At 42.5% G+C, this 21,524-nt stretch overlaps 1 protein-coding gene across 1 annotated transcript; it reads left to right on the top strand.

Moving 5' to 3' along the window:
* Positions 1 to 17,930: 17,930 nt before the first annotated feature.
* On the top strand, positions 17,931 to 20,114 carry LOC123429946 (AAA-ATPase At3g50940-like). The gene is made up of 2 exons (XM_045113912.1): positions 17,931 to 19,387; positions 19,492 to 20,114. The coding sequence occupies exons 1-2, from the start codon at positions 18,245 to 18,247 to the stop codon at positions 19,876 to 19,878; spliced, it is 1,530 nt and encodes a 509-aa protein (XP_044969847.1). The 5' UTR covers positions 17,931 to 18,244; the 3' UTR covers positions 19,879 to 20,114.
* Positions 20,115 to 21,524: the final 1,410 nt, after the last annotated feature.

Genomic DNA, 21,524 nt, shown 5'->3' with positions numbered 1-21,524 from the left:
TTTATTAAGGTTGTGGAGACAATGGTCAAAAGAGGTTCCATAGACAGAGAAATCGTCCATAAAACCTCCACAATTTCCTCACAAAAACCATGAAATATAGCAAAAATACACCTTTGGAAAGTAGCAGGAGCATTGCATAAACCAAAAGGCATACGTCTATAAGCATAAGTAACAAAGGGACAAGTAAAAGTGGTCTTCTCTTGATCGGAAGTGTTAACATGAATTTGAGAGAAGCCAGAATACCCATCAAGATAGCAAAAGTGAATGTTTTTGGATAACCTTTCAAGCAGTTGGTCGATGAACGGCAACGGGTAGTGGTCCTTCCTGGTTGCTTTGTTCAGCTTCCTATAATCAATACACATTATATATCCAATAATAATTCTTTGAGGTATTAGTTCATTCTTATCAGTAGGAACCACAGTCGTACCTCCTTTCTTGGGAACACAATGTACCGGACTTACCCACTTACTATCAGCTATGTGGTAGATAATACATGCGGCTAGAAGCTTGAGGATTACGGTCCTCACAACATCCTTCATCTTCGGGTTCAACCATCATTGATGATCAACAACCGGTTTAGCATCAGGCTCAAGATTGATAGTATGCTGACAAATAGATGGACTAATCCCCTTAAGATCATCAATGGTATAGCCAATAGCGCCTCAGTGTTTATGAAGGACTTCCAATAATCGCTCTTCTTCATATACCGAAAGGTTAGCATTGATAATAACAGGATATACTTTATTTTCATCAAAATAAGCATACTTGAGCGTATTGGGAAGAGGTTTAAGATCAAACACTGGGTCTTTTGTTGGTTTCGATAGAATTCCCAAAGGCTCAATCGGAAGGTTGTGCTTTAGGATAGCAGGTTGTCTCAAGAATATGTCGTCTAGCTCATTCCCTTCGTGCATATGCATATCAATTTCGTGGTCCTCCATAAATTGGTGCAAAGGATCGTTAGGAGGAGTAGCAATAGAAGTAATCTATTCAATAATGTTATCATTACTAGGCAAATGAGTACCACGAGTTTGCTTTGAGAATTTAGAAAAGTTAAATTCGTATGGCTCACCATTTAATTCAACAGATATTTTTCCTTTCCTGCAATCTATAATAGCTCCACAAGTTTTGAGAAAAGGCCTACCAAAGATAATAGGGCAAAAACTATCTTGCAATGAACCGAGTACTAGAAAGTCGGTAGGATATTTTACCTTTCCACATAGGACTTCAACATCTCGTACAATTCCAATAGGAGAGATAGTTTCTTTGTTTGCAAGATGAATAGTAACATCAACGTCTTCAATTTCACATGGTAGAATATCATGCATGATCTCTTGATAAAGTGAAAAAGGAATAGCACTAGCACTGGATCTCAAATCACATAGCCCGTAATAATTATGATCTCCTATTTTAACAGATGCAACTGGAGTACCTGAAATTAGGCCTTTATTCTTGGCTGTAACAAGGTTAGTAGAAACAACACAAAAATTTATATTGGAATCCTCAATAATACTAGTAACAAGATCCTTGACTAATGCAACTTGAGGATTAAACTTAATCAGGTCCTCATGCTCATCAGACGTTCTTTCACTTTTATTCAGTATGCCTGTGACAAAAGAATGCTCCCTCATCCTTGTGGGGAAAGGGGGCTTTTCATATAAATCTGTAGGCAAGATAGGGTCAGCAATATTGATATCAACAGGTAATTCCTTAAAATGTTTATGGTGCTGATCCTCCTTCTTAGAGGAATCAATATGAGAGGCAAAGTCTTTGCAAAAATCAATTATAAGCTGGGAATCAAGACCAATCATAGCACAAAAGGTATTGAAGTAATCAATTTTCACATAGCTCTCAATGTAATCATGCTCATAATTTATAATGGTTCAATACCTTTATCAATCTCCCAATCTTTAGTGTTCTTCTCGATCCTTTCAATCAGATCCCACCTAGCTTCGGTGCTTTTGTTTGAGAATGCCCTACTAGAGGAGGCATCAAGCATCTCTTTATCTTGACGAGAAAGCCTTGCATAAAAATTTGTAAGAATGATTTCCTTGGGGAGCATATGATTGAGACATTTGAGCATTAGGGACTCCAATCTCCCCCAAGCTTGAGCGATGCTTTCTCCGTCACAAGACCAAAAGATATAAATATAGTTCCTGTCTCGATGTATTTCATGAAGAGGATAAAACTTTGCATAAAAGAGAGGCATAAGATCTTGCCAATTTAGCAAATGAGATTTATCAAGAAGCCTATACCAATCCAAAGCCTTATCTTTTAATGATAGAGAGAATAGCTTTCTCATAACAAAAGCCATCGATATACCTGCAAGCTTAAATAAGGAGCATATAGTTGTGAAAGATATAGCAAGTGTTCGCCTGGATGTCTATCTCCTGCATATCGATTAGCCAAGACACAATCAATAATACTAGTTGGTATTTTAAAGTGCACGATTTTCGTAGGTGGGGGAGGCTTCTCCACCACAATAGCGGTGGTTCGGTTCCCCACAAGAAACAAACCAAGAGAAGAGTTGTCCATGGGGACAAGAAGCGGAAATAGTAAAATAAAAACAGCATGTACAGCGTAAAGGTTTCCTTACCAATTTCACTTACCAATAGCGCTACACTCCCCAGCAACGGCGCCAGAAAATGGTCCTGATGATCCACAAGTGTAGGGGATCATCGTAGCCTTTTTGATAAGTAAGAGTGTCGAACCCAACAAGGAGCAGAAGGTACTAACAAGCGATCTTGAGCAAGTAATAACTGCAAGCACTCAAAGGTAACTTTTTATGGGTTTTCTGGTATAAGAAACAAGGAAATAAATGCACAGAAAGTAAATGGTGCCGAGGTGCAGCAAGTGGCCCAATCCTTTTGAACACAAAGGATAAGCCGGGGGACTAAACTTACAAAGACTAAGGCGTTACTCAGGACACACGGGAGAGATAGTCAAGTGCTTTCGCCAAATTCCGTCTAGTACTATGTTTTGTGTTGATAAGTGTTATGTGGGGGATCTTTGCTAGTGCACCGTCTAGGCTAAGACAAGTACACTCTTCTGGTTAAACCCCTTTCAAGCATCCACAAATACAAGAGAGAAATTAAGGCAAAGTCTAACCATAGAAATAAACTTTAGGATCCAACACTCCCTCGTGCAAAACTTGCAAACTGGGGTTCAGGTTTCTGTCACTTCGGCAACCCACCATAAGCATTCTTTATACACGATGCATTCCTCTAGGTCCTTAAAAAGGCGAAGTTTTATGTAGTCTACATTAACATAACACCACTAGAAGAATAACACCACAAATTAAATATCAATCAACACATATTACTTCAACATCATATGACTACTACCAACTAGACTTCTCCCATGTCCTCAAGAACTAAATGAACTACTCACAAGGCATAAAAGAGATCATGATCGGAGGGGATGAAAATATGATGAACAACCTAGTCATAACAATAATTCTCCAACAAAACTCAATAGCATTCACCACAAAAGAGTAATCAACACTGGTAGAGTAAAGGGGATGAATAGTGCAAGGTACAACTCCGTTTGCAATGGTAAAGTGAGATGGGGTGAAGATGGAGATGGTGTTGGTGATGAAGATGATGGTGATGATGCCCCTGACGATGGTGATGACGATGAGGACGATCTACCACTCCGAGAGGAGTTCTCCCCGGCGGAATCTACCCTTCGGAAAGGTCTTTTCTTCTTTGTAGGTTTTCATCGCGGAGCGGCTATGGAACTCCGGAAAAACTTCTTTTCCTCGGCATTTTTAGGTCACGAGGGTAATATAGGCCAAAGGAGGGCACCGGAGGTGGGACCCACCGCCTAGGCGGCCACCTAGCGTGGCCTAGGGGGGACCCGCGCCACCAGGGCGTCTGGGTGCCTTGTGGCCCCCTCCGGCCCTTCTTCGGCCTGTCTTCATGATTTGTTCGGAAACTTCTTTTCCGTAAATTTCATCTCAGTTGGAGATGTTCTGATATGGCAACTCTTCATGCTCTTTTCTCCGCTAAATCCTGCGTCTGCTGCTTCGGCACCGAAAAGTTGTAAAATGTGTAAAATAAGCCAAAACACTATAAGAACAGCATCATATTGTGAAATATATCAATGAATAGAGATAAATTATGATACAAAATAGTGATGCATTTTGTACGTATCACCCCCCTCTAGACATTTCTTCACGATCCCACATATTGCATTTTAACTGCGAATTTGGCGTGCAGCCAAATAATGAAATTGAAAGGTTAGAGATAGCAATCCGGTTCCAACCTTTCAATGAAGAGTTCATAAGTAGTGTCAATATATAGTGTTCTATGGAAAGTTGATGGTTTATGCAACTTTCTCTACTCTAAGAGATCATTCAAACACATGCTTTGTTGGTGGGACATGGCATCAATTACATACTTCTATCATGTAGTGTATGTATCCCAAAATTTACTTTAACCATAACTTGGACCAACCAGTGCATTATATGTGATAAAAATCTTTCTATTAAACTTGTATTTAAATGAAGTTTTCGATGTTATAATTTTAAGATCCCAAAAAGATATATTATTTATTTTATTTAGGATCAAAGTTTAATTTCAAAAAATGTGCATCACTTGTTTAGGGCCTACTTGGTTCGTCATTTTGGACCCAAAAACACATGTAAAATATACCCATGTGAAAAAAATACGGATGGGCCTCGCACAGGTAATTGGTATATATGTTGTTTTCGGGCTGTAATTTTTATGTTGGTTTTCTCGTTTACACCCGTAAGACGCCGGTATCCCATACATACCATCTCCCATCGTTTTCCCCCATTGTCTCTCTCAAAACCATATCCACCTCTCGTCTTGTGCGCCGCAGGGGGGCGCTGGCGCCGGTGTCCGCAAGGGGGTGAAGCAAAGGTGAGGCGGCGAGGCGCGACGACAGTGAAGCGGCAAGGTGCAACGACAGCGAGGCGGTGAGGCGCGTCAAGAACGAAGCGGCGAGGCGGGGAGGCACGACGAGAACTAGGAGGTGAGGCGGCGAGGCGTGACGACAGCGAGGCAGTGAGGCGCGGCGACAACGAGGCGGCGAGATAGCGATCCCTCCTCCTCCTCAACGGCCTCTGATATGTCCCAAACGTATCTATAATTTCTGCTTGTTCCATGATCTTTTGGGTGACATTGTTATATGTTTTCCTATACTATTATATCATTTTACACATATTTGGACTAACCTACTAACTTAATGCACCCAGTGCAAGTTTTTGTCTGTGGATGTCTTTTTTGAAGGGGATTTTGCCCAATTTTCCGAAGCCCGAAAAAATCCAGAAAAATATATAAAAAATCAGCAAAACAGAAGCTTCGGAATCACCGAAGGAGGGCCAGGGGCCTCCCAGGCGGCCTGCTAGCGCGCCCTGGCCCTAGGCCACGCCAGGAGGTCGCCTGGGTGGGCCCCACCTCCTCCGGTGCCCTCCTTTGGCCCTTATTTAGTGTTTCGTGAGGAAACCCTCGGAGACTTTCTGGAATCGCGAATTTCTCCATCGTTCCGTCGCCGCAGCGCTTCCGAGATCGAGAGCGTCCGGAGACCTCTTCCCGGCACCCTGTCAGAGGGAGGATTGACCTCCGGGAGCTTCTCCACCACCATGGACGCCTCCCGGATGTGTCGTGAGTAGTTTCCCCTGGACCATGAGTCCATGACCAGTAGCTATGTGGTCTCTTCTCTCCAATCTTGTGCTTCAATGGTTAGTCCTTGTGAGCTTCCCTACATGATCAAGGCATCTTTGTAATTCTCTTGCTATTGCTATGCTCGGTTTGTTGGGATCCGATGGATTATGAGATTATGTTCAGATTTTTATGAGTTATATATTTTATTATCCTTTTATATTATGTTCCTTAGTGATTCTTGCATGTTCTATGTTGCTTTTTATTGCTTTGGCCAAGTAGTAGATTGTAACTCCAAGAGGGAGCGTTATGCATGATTGTGGGTTCGGGGCCCTCGATGTCTAGCTTGAGTGACAGAAACATGAGACTAGGGGGTGTGCTTGTTGCCACCAGGGAGAAAACAACGGTGTTTGTGACCACGGTTGCAAGGATTGTTTACCTTACACATAGTTCGTTAATGCAGTTGTCCGTTGCTTTGAGTTTACACTTTGGGTGGGGCTCACAACTTAATACCGGAGAGATGTTCTAGATAGATATCTCAAGGTGGATGATCAGTAAGTAGATGTTGATGAATAAACGGTCTACTTGTCTCGGTGTATTTCCCATTACTATTGAACCTCTAACTATCAAGGAACATAATTCTGTCATTTGCCCAACTGTGATTTGTTTACACTAGCATAGTTGTTTATCGTCTTTTGGGAGAGAGACATCACTAGTGAACGTTATCTGACTCTGGCCCATATCACCATCATTGTTTACACCTCCATCATTTACCACTTTCTTTACTTTGCCGTTGCAATCACTATTACCTTCTCACTTGTGTTTTGATCGTTTGCAAACCACAAGGCCGGAGAGATTGACAACATCTCTGTACTCGTTGGGAGAAAAGTTATTTGTTGTGTGTGTAGGTCTGCGTCTTCTGCTAGCGCCAGGGTGGAAGACACCTACTTGTTGAACCTAGGAGTCCTCCTGGATCGATAAACCTTACAGTTTCCGTGTAAGGTAAATTCGCTGCTGACTACATCTCCACCTTCCACTTGGGGTATCCAACGAGGGGTGAGAAGTATATACATCAACTCGTCATCAAGCGAATTTCTGCCGCCGTTGTCGGGGAGTCCACTCTTCAAGATAGGGGAGTTGCACACTATCTTTTACCTTTGCTTCTTAGTCTTGTTAGTTTGCTTTCTAGTTTTTGCTTTAGAGTCCTATACAAAAAACCACAAAAATATTAGTTAATTTGCTTTAGTTTTCAAGCATGTTAAGGTTTGATTCCTGGAAGGAATCTGAGGTCCTAGACTTCCATCAAAGGAATGGAGAAAATATAAACGAAGCATGGGATAGAATTTCTGAAGCACACAAAAGAATTATGCCTTGGATACCCATCAAAATTGTGCTTAGAATTTTTTATCATGGTCTCTTTATATGGTGCAAACACTCTCTTGATATTATAGCTAAATGAGATTTCTTAGAGTGTGATGAGGCAAGAGCTCTTGATATTATACATGGTCTATCTAATAATCTTGTTTATAATCATGGTTATGACACTATTATATATAGACTTGCTACTATTGAAGGAAAAATATATGCTCTAGACTTAAGAGAAAGAGAGAAACACATGGTTGATAAGGAGCATATTTTGAAAATAAATGATGACTGGGAGCCTTTCGATAGAATTAGCATCTCTAACCAATACTTCCTTGCTTATTGTGATATTGGATCCATGGTTTCTACTATGCCAAAAGTTGTTTATGATTCTCTCTGGTTAGACATGGAAACTTTTTCATCTTATCATGAACATGATAATGGTGATATTTCTGAGATCTAGGGAAAGGTAAAAGATGTCCAAGTTACATTCTCTAAAAGGAGTGCAACAATTGATTTCTTCATCATGGAGCCAACAAAGGGAATATAGTGCTTGGAAGGGACTTCCTCCAAGCCATGCGAGGCTTCATTTATTTAGGTAAAGGACACATACGCTTACGAGGGAAAGTGAAAGGTATGTACCTATTCCCTAGGAAAAATGAGGATGAACTTGTTGAGGCTCCATTTGAAGGTCTTTATAATTCTAACAACTTTGAAGAACTTTGATCCTCCTTCTTGCATTATGCCTAGCTCAAAGGCATAAAAGAAAGCGCTTGTTGGGAGGCAACCCAATATGTTTTTACTTTCTTTTTTAGTGGTATTGATGTGTGTTACTATTGTAGCAACATCATTGTATCTTTATTTTTAAGTTTTGTGCCAAGTTATATCCTCCGATTGCAAGGAAGATCAAGAATCGTGACATGTTGTCCACAAACATATTTTGTCTGCTTGACGGAACAAATCGCCAAAAATCACCAGATCATCTTTTTGATCTGAATTTTTTTGAAAGAATGCTCTATATAATTGTCTTTCTCGCATCTGTTCTGAGTTTTTTTAATTCAAGTTGCATAAGTGCCCCGAACAAATTATTTACTACCTATTGTTCTGTCTTTCACAGATTCTTCCATGTTTTGTGTTTTCATTGTTTTGCGAATCCTAAGCGTGTACTTTATTTGCAAAAATCTTTTGGCATTCATGAGAAGCAGTAGCTTTTCATGATAACCTTTATTTCCAGCAGGTATTGAATTATTTTATTAAGGGAACTAACTACTCTAATCAGCTTATGATGAGTTTTGTGTGAAGGGAGTTTTCAAGTATTGCGATGGGAGAGATGATGAAAGAAGATAAAGGAGTGTCAAACGCTCAAGATTGGGGATGCCCCCATGCATACCAAGAAATATTCAAAGGAGACTCTAGCGTCTAAGCTTGGGGATGCCCCCGTGCATCCCCTTCTCTATCAACAATCTTCAGGTCGTCCGTCTCCATACTATATTTTTATCACTTCATATGATATGTGCCATGCCTGGAGCGTCCTGCTATTTAATTTTTAGTTTGTTTTAGTTTTTCTTGCTTTTCATAACAAATCATAACCTAGCCTACCTTGTTTGGGAGAGAGACACGCTCCATTCCACTTTAGAACACAACATAGTTTCATGCTTATTCTTTTTGTGTGTTCTTCATCTTTTCGTAGCTACCGTCGTGCTTAGCTCTTAGCTTTCATGCTTATCTTCTTAATAGATTTTATTTAGGTTGATTTTGGAACTCTCTTGAGTTATCATTCTTATCTTTTTTAGAGAGTTCGCTTGTTGCACCGAGTTGTGTGTCTTGCATGAGTAGGTAACTGAGGTTGCTATTTAAGTATAGTAGTAACTTGCAATAGTTTTGAGGTATTGATTTGAGTAATGTTTGGACAATTGGTGCCAAGAGCTTGAGCCTATTAGTGATAGGTGTCGTATTTTGGGAAATCCGTGTGTTTTTCAAAAACTAAAAATTAGTTGAGAACTCTAGCTACTAAATTGATCGCTAACCTGTGGAGGGGTTGGAATATATAGAGTACCCTCACGTTACCATGAGTCGAGGATGCGCAAGGATAACCAAACCCCCAAACATTCCTCCTCAATGTACTTGTCTCTTTGTGAATTTCCTGACTAGATAGAGAGTTACCAATAATAAGTGTATGAGTTCTTCGGACTAATGTGAGTATTTGATTGTTGTCACTTCCGCCATCCATATTTTGCTAGACTCTTCGGTACCGTGCATTGCCCTTCCTCACATTGAGAGTTGGTGCAAATTCCGCCGGTGCATCCAAACCCATGACATAATACGCTCTGTCATACATAAGCCTCATTATATCTTTCCTCAAAACAGCCACCATACCTACCTATTAAGGCATTTCCATAGCCTTTCCGAGATACATTGCCATGTAACATCCATCATCTCATGACTTGATCTTCATGTCATACATGATTTTGCTTGATCATAGAGCCGCATGCTAGTTGGGCCTTTCCCTCATTACTGCTACATGACGCGCTAGTATCATTGCATATCCTGCTACACTGGCAGAGGCATACATTTGCATACATCATGATAGTTTTCACTTGTCTTTATGTTGAGTACTTATTATAAGGTGTAATGATTTTTCTTTCTATTCATGTAAAATATAGAGTGTTGCCCTTAAGAGAGGAAAAGATCCCAAAGAGGACAAACAAAAGATCCCAAAGAGGACAAATGAGAGATAAAAAGAAAGAGCCAAAGAGGACACAAAAAAATAAAAATAAAAGAGAAAAGAAAAAAAAGAAATAAAAAGAGAGAAGGGGGCAACACTACTATTCCTTTTGAAAGATCCACACTCGTACTCCATTACTATATTGGTACTAGATAGAGATTATCATTCATGCATAACTATGTGGGGATCCTTACACTATAGAACTTGGTTTGCATATTTCAATGATGAGCCTCCTGAAATGAGCTCTAGGTCTTCATGATCAAACAAGTTGGATGCACCCCCGCTAGTTCAATTGGAGAGCTTACCTTGGCTCATATGTGCATCCGTTACATGGCAATCCCTACTCCTCACATCATATCTATCATTTGGCTTTCTCTCGCCTATGGTTGTCCTCGTTGGTGTGAGCCTTTCACACATTTTTGTCTTCCTTCCCCATCATTATTCTATTTGCCATCCTAAGTGCCAACATATCTTGCTTACTCTCATCCATTGCATGAGTGCTCAAAATCGAAAGGGAAAGGATCATCTTGACTTGTGCCTGACAAGTGGTCTGGGGATGAGTCAAAATAAGATTCCAAAGGAGACTAAGTGTGAGGTTTAGTAGATTGTGTTCTCAATTAAAAAATATTTTATCTCTGAACCCATCTCTCACTTCCTGCATGCAAACACCATTTGGAGACATTCGAGTCACGGATAGCGAGAGCTCTTGCACCTTTATGTTCTTACTTTGCTAAATTCAATACTAGATATAGACTCTTGCTTGTTATTGTCTTGACTTGAATTGCATATCTCATTTGCTTTACTTTGAAGTTCTTATATGTGTGTTAGCATGTTACTACAGAAATTAATGTGTTATCATTTATCTACTCGAGGACGAGCAGAAATCAAGCTTGGGGATGTTGATACGTCCCAAACGTATCTATAATTTCTGCTTGTTCCATGATCTTTTAGGTGACATTGTTATATGTTTTGCTACACTTTTATATCATTTTACACATATTTGTACTAACCTACTAACTCAGTGCACCCAGTGCCAGTTTCTGTCTGCTGATATGTTTCTTGCACGGGCTTTTACCCAATTTTCCGAAGCCCGAAAAAATCCAGAAAAATATATATAAAAAATCAGCGAAACAGAAGCTTCGAGATCACCGAAGGAGGGGGCAGGGGCCTACCAGGCGGACTGCTGGCACGGCCTGGCCCAAGGCCGCGCCAAGAGGTCGCCTGGGTGGGCCCCACCTCTTCCGGTGCCCTCATTTGGCCTATATTTAGTGTTTTGTGAGGAAACCCTCGGAGACTTTCTGGAATCGCGAATTTCTCCATCGTTCCGCCGCCGTAGCGCTTCCGAGATCGGGAGCATCAGGAGACCTCCGGGAGCTTCTCCACCATCATGGACGCCTCTCGGATGTGCTGTGAGTAGTTTCCCTTGGACCATGAGTCCATGACTACTAGCTATGTGATGTCTTCTCTCCAATCTTGTGCTTCAATGGTTAGTCCTTGTGAGCTGCCCTACACGATCAAGGCATCTATGTAAGTCTCTTGCTATTGCTATGCTCGTTTTGGTGGGATCCGATTGATTATGAGATTATGTTCAGATCGTTATGAGTTAAATATTTAATTATCCTTTTATATTATGTTTCTTAGTGATTCTTGCATGTTCTCCATTGCTTTTTATTGCTTTGGCCAAGTAGTAGATTGTAACTCCAAGAGGGAGCGTTACGCATGATTGTGGGTTCGAGCCCCTCGATGTCTAGCTTGAGTGACAGAAACATGAGACTAGGGGATGTGCTTGTTGCCACCAGGGAGAAAACAATGGTGCTTGTGACCAAAGTTGCAAGGATTGTTTCCCTTACGCATAGCTCGTTAATGTAGTTGTCCGTTGCTTTGAGTTTACACTTTGGGTGGGGCTCACAACTTAATACCGGAGAGATGTTCTAGATAGATATCTCAAGGTGGATGATTAGTAAGTAGATGCTGATGAATAAACGGTCTACTTGTCTCAGCATATTGCCCATTACTCTAACTATCAAGGAGCATAATTAGCATTGCGGTGCGATCATAATTCTGTCAATTGCCCAACTGTGATTTGTTTACCCTAGCATAGTTGTTTATCGTATTTTAGGAGAGAGACATCACTAGTGAACGTCATGTGACTCCGGTCCATATCACGATCATTGTTTACACCTCCATCATTTACCGCTTTCTTTACTTTGTCGTTGCAATCACTATTACCTTCCCGCTTGTGTTTTGATCCTTTAAAAACTACAAGACCGGAGAGATTGACAACCTCCATGTACTCGTTGGGAGCAAAGTTATTTGTTGTGTGTGTAGGTCCACGTCTTTTGCTAGCGCCAGGGTGGAAGACACCTACTTGTTGAGCCTAGGAGTCCTCCTGGTTCGATAAACCTTATAGTCTTCGTGTAAGGGAAATTTGATGCTGACTACATCTCCACCTTCCACTTGGGGTATCCAACGAGGGGCGAGAAGTATATACATCAACTCGTCATTATCCTCCTTTCCTCCATTGAAGGTATCTTCCTTCCTTTTCTGCCCTTCATCGACGATGATGCTTTTAGTAGGTTGGTAGATTAGTTCTTGGGCAATGTTCTTGTTGTTTCATGTATCGGGAGTGGATCTGGTTGGATGGAATGCATCTGGTTCTGTTGCCTGTGATTTGTCCATGTCAATCTGAATGAAACTACTTTTTTGTTGATCTGACAGTAATTCATCAATGCTTTGTGAATTCACGATTCCTCTTGTCCATCTGGTTTGGATGGAATGCAATCTAGTTGCTTTTGGTACTTGTTGCTGCCTTTCATTTGTGAACGCTAATATGAGTGAAACGCAAGTGCTAACTTTGTCCTAATTTGACGAATGAATCTGCTGCCAAGATGAATGTTTCACATGTTCAGCTGCTTGATTCTTTCGCGTGACAGTGCAAAATCCCCTTCGTGGATGGATTCGGTCCAAGTTCCACCGAAGAATTAGTAGCACAAATTTATTTACTTGCGCATGTAATTGATTTGGTGCAGATCACTCTTATTGACCGACTCACTGTTGCTGATTGGTGTGTCTAACATATTATTTGTTGAAATGCTAATTCGATTAAATTGTTGCACTAACTACTGCTTCAGCAGACATCAGATGTTCAACTTCTGTTCATATGTTACTGGTTATATATACTAGATATCTAGTTATCTAACTTCTGTCCATTTTTGCATTTTGATACATCTATCGAATATAAGATATATAATTGAGGCACCTATTGTTGCTACTATTTATTTTGTAATCTCTTCTCGCTAGATGATGGATACGAGTAACCATGATGATGGTTATGAGTCATGTACTGATTCTGAAGAAGAGGAGGAGGAGGAGATGATGTTTCTTGTCTTCCCAACATTATATTGTATATCTTCTAGGAGAGAAAAAAATCCAGTGAACACATCCATTCTTACGGGAGCTAAGTATATCCGAGAAATATTGGATGGCCACCCTCAACGGTGCCTTGATATTCTTATGATGGAATCCCACATATTCCAAGCTCTATGCGGCCATCTTAGATCTAGAAAGCTTCTATGAAATTCAAAAGGAGTCAGAATTGAAGAGCAACTAGGTATGTTTATGTACATGCTTTCCAGGAATGCGAGCTATCGTATGCTGACTCATAGATTTCAGCACAGTCCGGAAATGGTGCATAAACATATCAATGGATGCTTCAACGCTATGAGTTTGTTGGCATTTGACTTTATGAAGAATGGTTTGCTACATACTCATTGGAAAATATCAACAAATCCCCAGTTTTAGCCTTTCTTTGAGGTACACGCCATTCCTTGGTATGCACTTTAGGAATTTATATCATCCATTAGCATCACATATAGTAACCATAACTTGTTTAATGCAGAACTACCTAAGGGCAATAGACGGGACTCACGTTCCCATGACCATAGCATCCAATGAGGTTGCTCCATACAGGAATAGAAAGGGGGCCCTCTTCCAAAATGTGATGGTCACCTGTGACTTCGATCTCAACTTTGTTTATGTGTCAGCTGGTTGGGAGGGGTCTGCCTCAGATGTTGGAGTACTAAAATCCGCCATTCAATCTAGTTTTCATGTACCTCCGGGCAATTACTATTTGGTTGAGAGAGGCTATGCAAACACACCACAGTTTCTAGCTCCGTACCGTGGAGTCCGTTATCATCTACAACATTTTGGTAGAGGTGATCCTCGTCTAAAGAACCCGAAAGAACTTTTCAATCTAAGGCATGCCCGCCTACGGAACTGCATAGAGCGCACGATTGGTGTCTAGAAAATGTGATTTCCTATTTTAAAAGTTGGCACGCATTACCCACTTGACACTCAATTCAAAATTCCTATGGCGGCAGTAGTATTTCACAACATAATCCGGAGTCCCAGAGGTTATGAAAAATGGCTAGATACACAACAAATGCAAATTGATCCTCTTTTATTTGTCACTCTTCTTGATGGAGATGACAAACCTCGACATGTGACTACATCCTCAAGCAATCAAAGGGACCTTGGTAATTCCATGAGAGAAGAAATTGCCAACAGGATGTGGGCGGACTATCAAGGAATTCTAAGAGAAAGATCGTCACAGAGATCTGTTGGCTAATACTTTTAGTTTTTATTTCTATCAAAGTAATTTATTGTAATGTTGTGGAATTTGAGATATAATATGACATTTGAGTTATGTTATTAGGATCGGTCTTATATATTAGCGGCGTTTGAGTTATGTTAATGTTTCATTTCATATTACTTGATGTCGTCTTGCATTTTCAGATTGTTATATTTCTTAATGTGATGTGGGATTTTGAATATGTTCAGATTCTTGTGTTATGTTGCTTGATGTGATCAGATTCTTTCTCATATCTTATTTTAATATTACCCTATTGAGTTATGTTAACGTTTGAGTTATGTTGCTTAATGTGATCAGATTCTCGTGTTGATTTATTGCTAAAGTTACATTGTCATAGTTTCAGTATGACGCAAAATAGGGCTAAGTGGACAGCAAGATATGAGAAAGGTCTTGTGGAGATACTTACAGAGTACAATCTATCTCATTACCGTGGCCAAAATGGGTGGACTACTGAAGGATGGAATCAAGTTTTTAAAGAATTGAATAATTTATATCCAGAGGCAAGGTTTACCAAGGATCAGGTCCAGGATAAGGAAGCTCAATTGAAGAAGTACTACAAAAATATCAAGTCCATAGTCAACCGTTCTGGAATATCGTGGAATGATGGTGCATGTGTGATTAACACAACACCTGAAAAATGGGAGGAGATCATTGCGGTAAGTTTTTATTCCTTGTAGTGCATGAACTTTTGTTTGCATATGAATGATTTGCTTAACATTTCTATTGATTATATAGGAGGATTCAAAGCTCAAAATGTACGAAGGAAAAAGTTTCCCCTTGTATGAGGCATTGGATGTGCTCTATGAAGGGCACAATGCTCAAGGAAGGCATTGTCTCACATCAAGGAAGCCTCCGATTGTCACAAATTCAGGTAGCAACTTTGGAGCAAAGGAGAAGATGGTTGCGAGCACCACCAAGAAAAATACAAGAGATCAAAGCGATGATAGCATGAGGACTCCTTCGATAATTAACATCAATGATGCTCCTGCATTGGATGATGTGGATGAAAGAGAAAACACGGTTCGTGACGAGGAAGAATTTGGCAGTGAAGATGCTGATGGAGATCAACCACAAATAAGTGAATCAAGTGCCAAAGGGAGGAAACCCAAAAACAGAAAAGTGCCACATTTGTACAACGCCTTGAAGATTCAATGATGCCGTATGTGAATTTCAAGAAAGAGCAAACTGCGAAGAAGGAGAGAGTGTCACAACAAGGAAAACAACCCTCAATTATACAATGATTGGAGATCTTGCATGACATGGAAGATGTGCCCGACGAGGTGAAAATCTTTGCCTCTGATATTTTCAAAGACGTAGCAAACCGTGAGATTTTCCTGGGTTACAACTCAAGACTGTGGGGTATGTGGTTAAAGAAGGAAGTCGACAAGATTAGTCCTGAGCCTCCTCCTTGCAAGTCCCATAAATCTTGGTTTTCTGTATTTATTCTCCCAACTAAAGATAAGTTTGCAAGGCTTATTTGAGCGAGTATTCCTTTGCAGCTCGGTTTTCACCTGGCGATATTCCTTCAATCAATGTGGTGCTCTGATCATAGGTATTGTCCTTGCTCCCTCTCCTCTCAAAGATTCATTACAACATCTCACTAGCTAGCTCATCATCGTGTATATAATTTTTTTCTCCTTGAGTTCTTGCTGGAAACAAAATCAAGATAAAATATAAGTTTGCTGCAAACAGAAGTTCATGGATAGATGGCACTAGATTGGAAATCCTGTATTACTAGGTTGAGTGGTTGTAACGTCATTTGTGCATAGACCTCATCTGTCTCTCCATCAGCGCGAAGGGAAAAAATACAGCAACGTTTATGAGACAATGCTAATGTCGGTGCTACTTGGGTCTTGAAACAGATTCATTATATCGATCCGAACTTACGTGCATATGCAATTGGCATTAGTTAGTTCGTCTATATATGATCTCTAGTTAGTTCATCTAGGCATTAGTTCACCTAGGGAGACTTATGTTTAAGTTCAGTTCGGTCAGATTAGTTTGCTACTGCTAGTATATATGTATGTGCAGACAACTTTTGGATGACTACATCTATCTAAAGTAATGTTGATCTGCATCTTAGTAGTGGGATGGATGAATCGAATCGAATCAAATTGCAGCATGTGTAGTGAATGTCGAAATTGAGATTTTAATCTAGGCATCTGAATCGAATCTAGGCTTTGCTATAATCATATTTGTTCAGCAAGCAGCTCAATAACCGCGCTTCCTACATGCATGTTAGTTATCCCATGGATTGTTGATCATCGAAACAGAATGCTTTATAGTTAGTTTATTAATATGCACACTTATGACTTAATTTTAGTCCGGTCAGAGCAGTTTGCTGCTGCTAGTATCTGCATTTAATTAGTTTCTAGGTGGCTCCTAATATCCTTGTAATGCTAATTTACATGTTACTGGTTGTACAACCAGATTGAATCAAATTGCAGCACGCAACAGATGCCAAATTTGCGATTTTGGGCATGCTATGTTTTATCATGTTCTGTCATTTCATTTGCTCTAGTCTTATGATTGATAGCTATCTTGAATCATGACAAGCCTGCTCTTGATAAGTCTCCTCTTGTTACTTATGCACATGTTGCTCCTATTACTTATCCAGATGCTCTTTGCTAGCCTGATCAGATATGTCTTGTTTTCAAGGATTACTCTTCTGCCCTGATGCTGCCTCACTACTTGAACAATTGTCGAGGATTAATTTTCATGAAATACTTTATGTCTAAATGCACAATGATTCAACAATTACCGAGTCCTAACTTTGGTTATGTAGCAGGGGACGAGACGAGACAAGTATGCCTCAATAAATTTGTAATTTAAATTGTTGATTTTGAGCACTATGAGTTATCAGAACTATGTTCAAATGGATGAATGCAAAAATATTATCTTTTTTTATGTTGTGGTACGGTTACATAAATAAAATAATTAGTTCATTTATACCTTTGCAATATGTGTGGAAGCGCATTGTGTGTTGTTTTCAAGTCTGTATATGTGTATTTGAAAATTTATGTTGTTAAAAGTGCACTCTGTGTTGTTGAAAGTCTGTTGTTGTTGAAAGTTTGTGTTTCTGAAAGTCTGGACTATGGCAACCTGGTTACAAGGGGAGAAAAACATCATTTCAAGCGGAGGCTGGGAAGCGGAATGGAAATACAATCCTGTGGCATGTATTTCGTTGTAGGCTGATATAATACAAGTGTAAAATGTTAAAAGGGTGGTAGAAAAACAACGGTCAAAACTCAGCCTTATTTTGAACGGAAGAAGTATATCACTCGTATGACTTGTTGATTTCAAAAACTACCTCCCCGAACAGTCACCTCGCACAATGGCCACCCGGCACGCCACCTGCTGAGCTGTACTAGGAGCGTATCTGGTCAAGGCCTAGACCGCAGTAGCGGACATAGGCCTAGCAGGTTGGCTGACCGGACGGACGGACGGACAGTCAATGCTCTCAGCGGCCTCCGTATCAGCGACGACCGCGATGACGCTCCTGGAGCCGGACGGAGGAATCGGATCTGCTTCGCCTTTCCTCCCCACCAAGAAACCGGGCCAGCTCCTCTTCCTCGTTCCTTGTTGGAGCTGATCGTCTCGCACCCAACCCACCAAAGCACCAAGGCTCTGGTCCATGGTCAAGCCAAGGGCTTGCCTTTTCCACAACTGATCGTCTAATCCACGACCAAGTTTGACCACTCTTCAGTCCTACCTCTGCGTACACTTGGCAACCACCGCCAATTACTGCATCTACTGGAGTAGTACTATCATCGTCTCATCCACGCCCAGCTTCTTCTTGAGTCTTCATGCGCGCAACCGTCAAAAACAAACCAACCTCACCGGCTCAGCTCAACTTCAAATCTTCAAACCCAACGTAAAACCATGAAACCACTCCCACCACCGGCCACGGCACTGATGGATCTCTCACCAGCCAGCGCGGGCGCCTATGGCGGAAAGGCGGCGGACGCGTACCGGATGGCGCTCAGCTCAGCGGCCTCGGCGGCCGCGTACGCCGTACTGGCGCGGAGCATGGCGCGTGAACTCCTCCCGGACGAGCTGCGCGCCGCCGTGCGCTGGGGCGCGTCCATGCTCCGCGCGCGCCTCGGCTGGGGCGCCAAGGAGCGCCGGACGTTCGTCATCCGGAGCCACACCAGCGGCGGCGGTCGCGAGGAGAATCTTCTCTTCGACGCAGCGCGGACGTACCTGTCCTCCAGGCTCGACCCGCGCGCCATGCGCCGTCTCGAGCTCAAGCTGTGCGCCACCAGGGACGATGGCGGCCTCAGAAGCTGGACCAAGCGCCTCTTCATTGAGCCTGGGGACTCCACCATCGATGTCTTCGACGGCGTCGAGTTCATGTGGTCGTCCGTCCACAAGACAAACGGCAGCGTGGGAGGAAGCAAGAAGTCCAAGAACGGGGAGTCCGGTACCACCGAGTTCCTGCTGAAGCTCAGCTTCGACGCCAAGCACACGGACATGGCGATGGAGAGGTACGTGCCCTTCGTCATGGGGGCGGCCGAGGAGACGAGGCTGCGGGAGCGCTCGCTCATGATATGCATGAACGAGGGCCGAACATGGTTCAGGCTGAATCACCACCACCCCGCCACCTTCGACACGCTCGCCATGGACCCGGTGCTCAAGCACTCCATCGTCGCCGACCTCGACCTGTTCGCCAACAGGAGGGACCACTACCGCCGGATTGGCAAGGCGTGGAAGCGCGGGTACCTTCTGTACGGCCCGCCCGGCACCGGCAAGTCCAGCCTGGTGGCGGCCATGGCCAACCACCTCCGGTACAACATCTACGACCTCGACCTCAACCACGTGCAAAACACAACGCTGCAGTGGCTGCTCGTCACCATGTCCGACAAGTCCATTCTTGTCATCGAAGACATCGATTGCTGCTGCGATGCCATGCTAAGGGAAGTGGACAGCAAGGAGAAGAAGACGCAAGGGCGGACTCGCAAAGAAGACGGCGGCGGCTCATCAGAAATTTCGTACAGTACGCTGTCGCCGAAGCGCAAATCGGAGGTAACTACTGACGTTTCCCCTGTATCTGCATTGCTGTGTGAACATATTACTACCACTACCTATCTTGATGTCCATATGTTCACTTCTGCGTACGGCGAACTCAGATCACGCTTTCGGGTCTGCTCAACTTCATCGACGGGCTCTGGTCGACCAGTGGCGAGGAGCGCCTCATCGTCTTCACCACCAACTACAAGGACCGCCTTGACCCGGCGCTGCTGCGGCCGGGGCGCATGGACATGCACGTCTACATGGGCTACTGCTGCTGGGAGGCATTCAAGACTCTGGCCCGGAACTACTTCCTCGTCGACGACCACCCCCTCTTCCCGGAGATACAGGAACTGCTTATGGCGGTGCAGGTGACCCCGGCGGAGGTGTCCGAGATGCTGTTGAGGACCAATGAGCCAGACGTTGCGCTCCGGGGTCTCACGGAGTTCCTCAAAGAGAAGAAGCAGGGACAGAGTAAGATGGAGGACGTGCATGAAGGGAACTAAACAGGGAGAGTATGATCCAGGGAACTCAGCACGGAGAGTATGATCCAGGGACGTAGCTCGATTACAGCTCACATCAAGAACTTGCTAGCTAGTCTTGGAATAAGCCGATTGAACTAATGCATTTGTTTTGCAAATGTCTCGTGATCGAACACATTGCTGCAACTAGTCTTTAGATCAATGTATAGCATCATTGGTGCACATGATCTTTAGATCAATGTTATGCTGGTACTATGTAATCATTGGTGCAAATAGCTTGATGCATGATTTAGTACTCCTTCCATTCCAAAATAAATGTCTCAATTTTAATATAATTTTATACTAGAACCAGTATAAAGTTAAGACAGTTATTTTGGGATGGAGGAAGTATTTGGTATTCGAAGAAGCAATTCAAATAGATCCTTAGCGGGTCTTCTTTTTAGTTGGGTTAGACTGGGCCTGGCCATGAGTGAGATGACTGATTTAAGAGCATCTCCAATATAAGATGTAAAAATAAAAATAACTAACTTTTACATTACAAAGGCTTAAAAACGCAGGTTCAATAGATAATGTAGATGTACAAGAATTTACATCACCTCCTCCAAATGATCTAAAATACTCTTTCTATTTAGTTTTTGAACCAGGCTAACCTCCTTTCCATTACTTGAACAAAAATACACCAGTCTTAGAAACATTCCGGGGAACGGGAAAGAGAGTAAGGAGTGAGGGAGTCCTCCATTAAGGAATCCTCGGGCGGTCGGCTTATTCATTATGGGCCGTCTCATGGAATAACAGATTGTCTAACAACTTTATGATCAAGATGAAATGCTCCGAAGACTCACGTGTACTCCAAATCAAGAAGACCAGGTCGTCCCATCTGTCCCCGGCTGAGGTCGGTAATATGTAACCCTAGAAACCCTCGTGTCTATATAAACGAGAGGTTTTTATGCGTACACGCAAGTTATCTTATCTAGGGTTTAGCTCATACGATCTTGAGGTACATTGACTCTTTAATCATCGTTCCCCATCAATATAATCAAGCAGGACGTAGGGTTTTACCTCCTCAAGAGGGCCCGAACCTGGGTAAATATTGTCTCCCCTTTACTCCTGCAATGCATCGATCCAAGGTCCGCATTTCAGGACCCCCCTACCCGAGATCTGCCGGTTTTGACACCGACACTGATGCTTTCAATGAGAGTTCCGTCGTTGGATCACCGGAAGGATCGATGGCTCGCCTGATCATCAGCGATCGAATCAGCAATGGGGGCATCTTCGCCCCTGGACGGGTCCTCACGCTCGGCAGCGTCACGCTATGCGCGGACCCAACTGGCCTCCCCAGCCAGATCGGAGGCTTCGTCCCCAGTCAGCAAATAAGTTTTGGGATTCCGAATTCTCTCCCGACTCCTGCGAAAATCTGTTCCCCACCAAAATCACGGCCTCGACCGATGAAAGTCAAAATCCCGAAGCCTTGACTCCAGGTCTCTTGTCCGGCCACGGCCTCGATTCCCTCTTTGTCGAAAAGTCAACTTTGGGCTCGGACCCAACCACTACGCCCGGACAATAGCGAATGCCTATTGCCGAACGTGCATCCCTGCGGAAGCCACAGAGATCAACTCCAAAAATCATGAAGATATTGATCAGGACAACCTCTCGATGTTAAATGAGATGCT

This window comes from Hordeum vulgare, chromosome 2H (assembly GCF_904849725.1).
Source record: "Hordeum vulgare subsp. vulgare chromosome 2H, MorexV3_pseudomolecules_assembly, whole genome shotgun sequence".
Taxonomy (NCBI): Eukaryota; Viridiplantae; Streptophyta; class Magnoliopsida; order Poales; family Poaceae; genus Hordeum; species Hordeum vulgare.
Note: the sequence above shows the minus strand (reverse complement) of the source record. Positions and strands in the feature narration are given on the sequence as shown.

What these genes read in the sequence shown, in the direction of transcription:
- LOC123429946 (XM_045113912.1), top strand. Translation starts at nt 18,245, where the DNA reads ATGAAACCACTCCCACCACCGGCCACGGCACTGATGGATCTCTCACCA. An exon ending in CGCCGAAGCGCAAATCGGAG is followed by an intron (nt 19,388 to 19,491) that starts GTAACTACTGAC and finishes CGGCGAACTCAG; the next exon opens with ATCACGCTTTCGGGTCTGCT.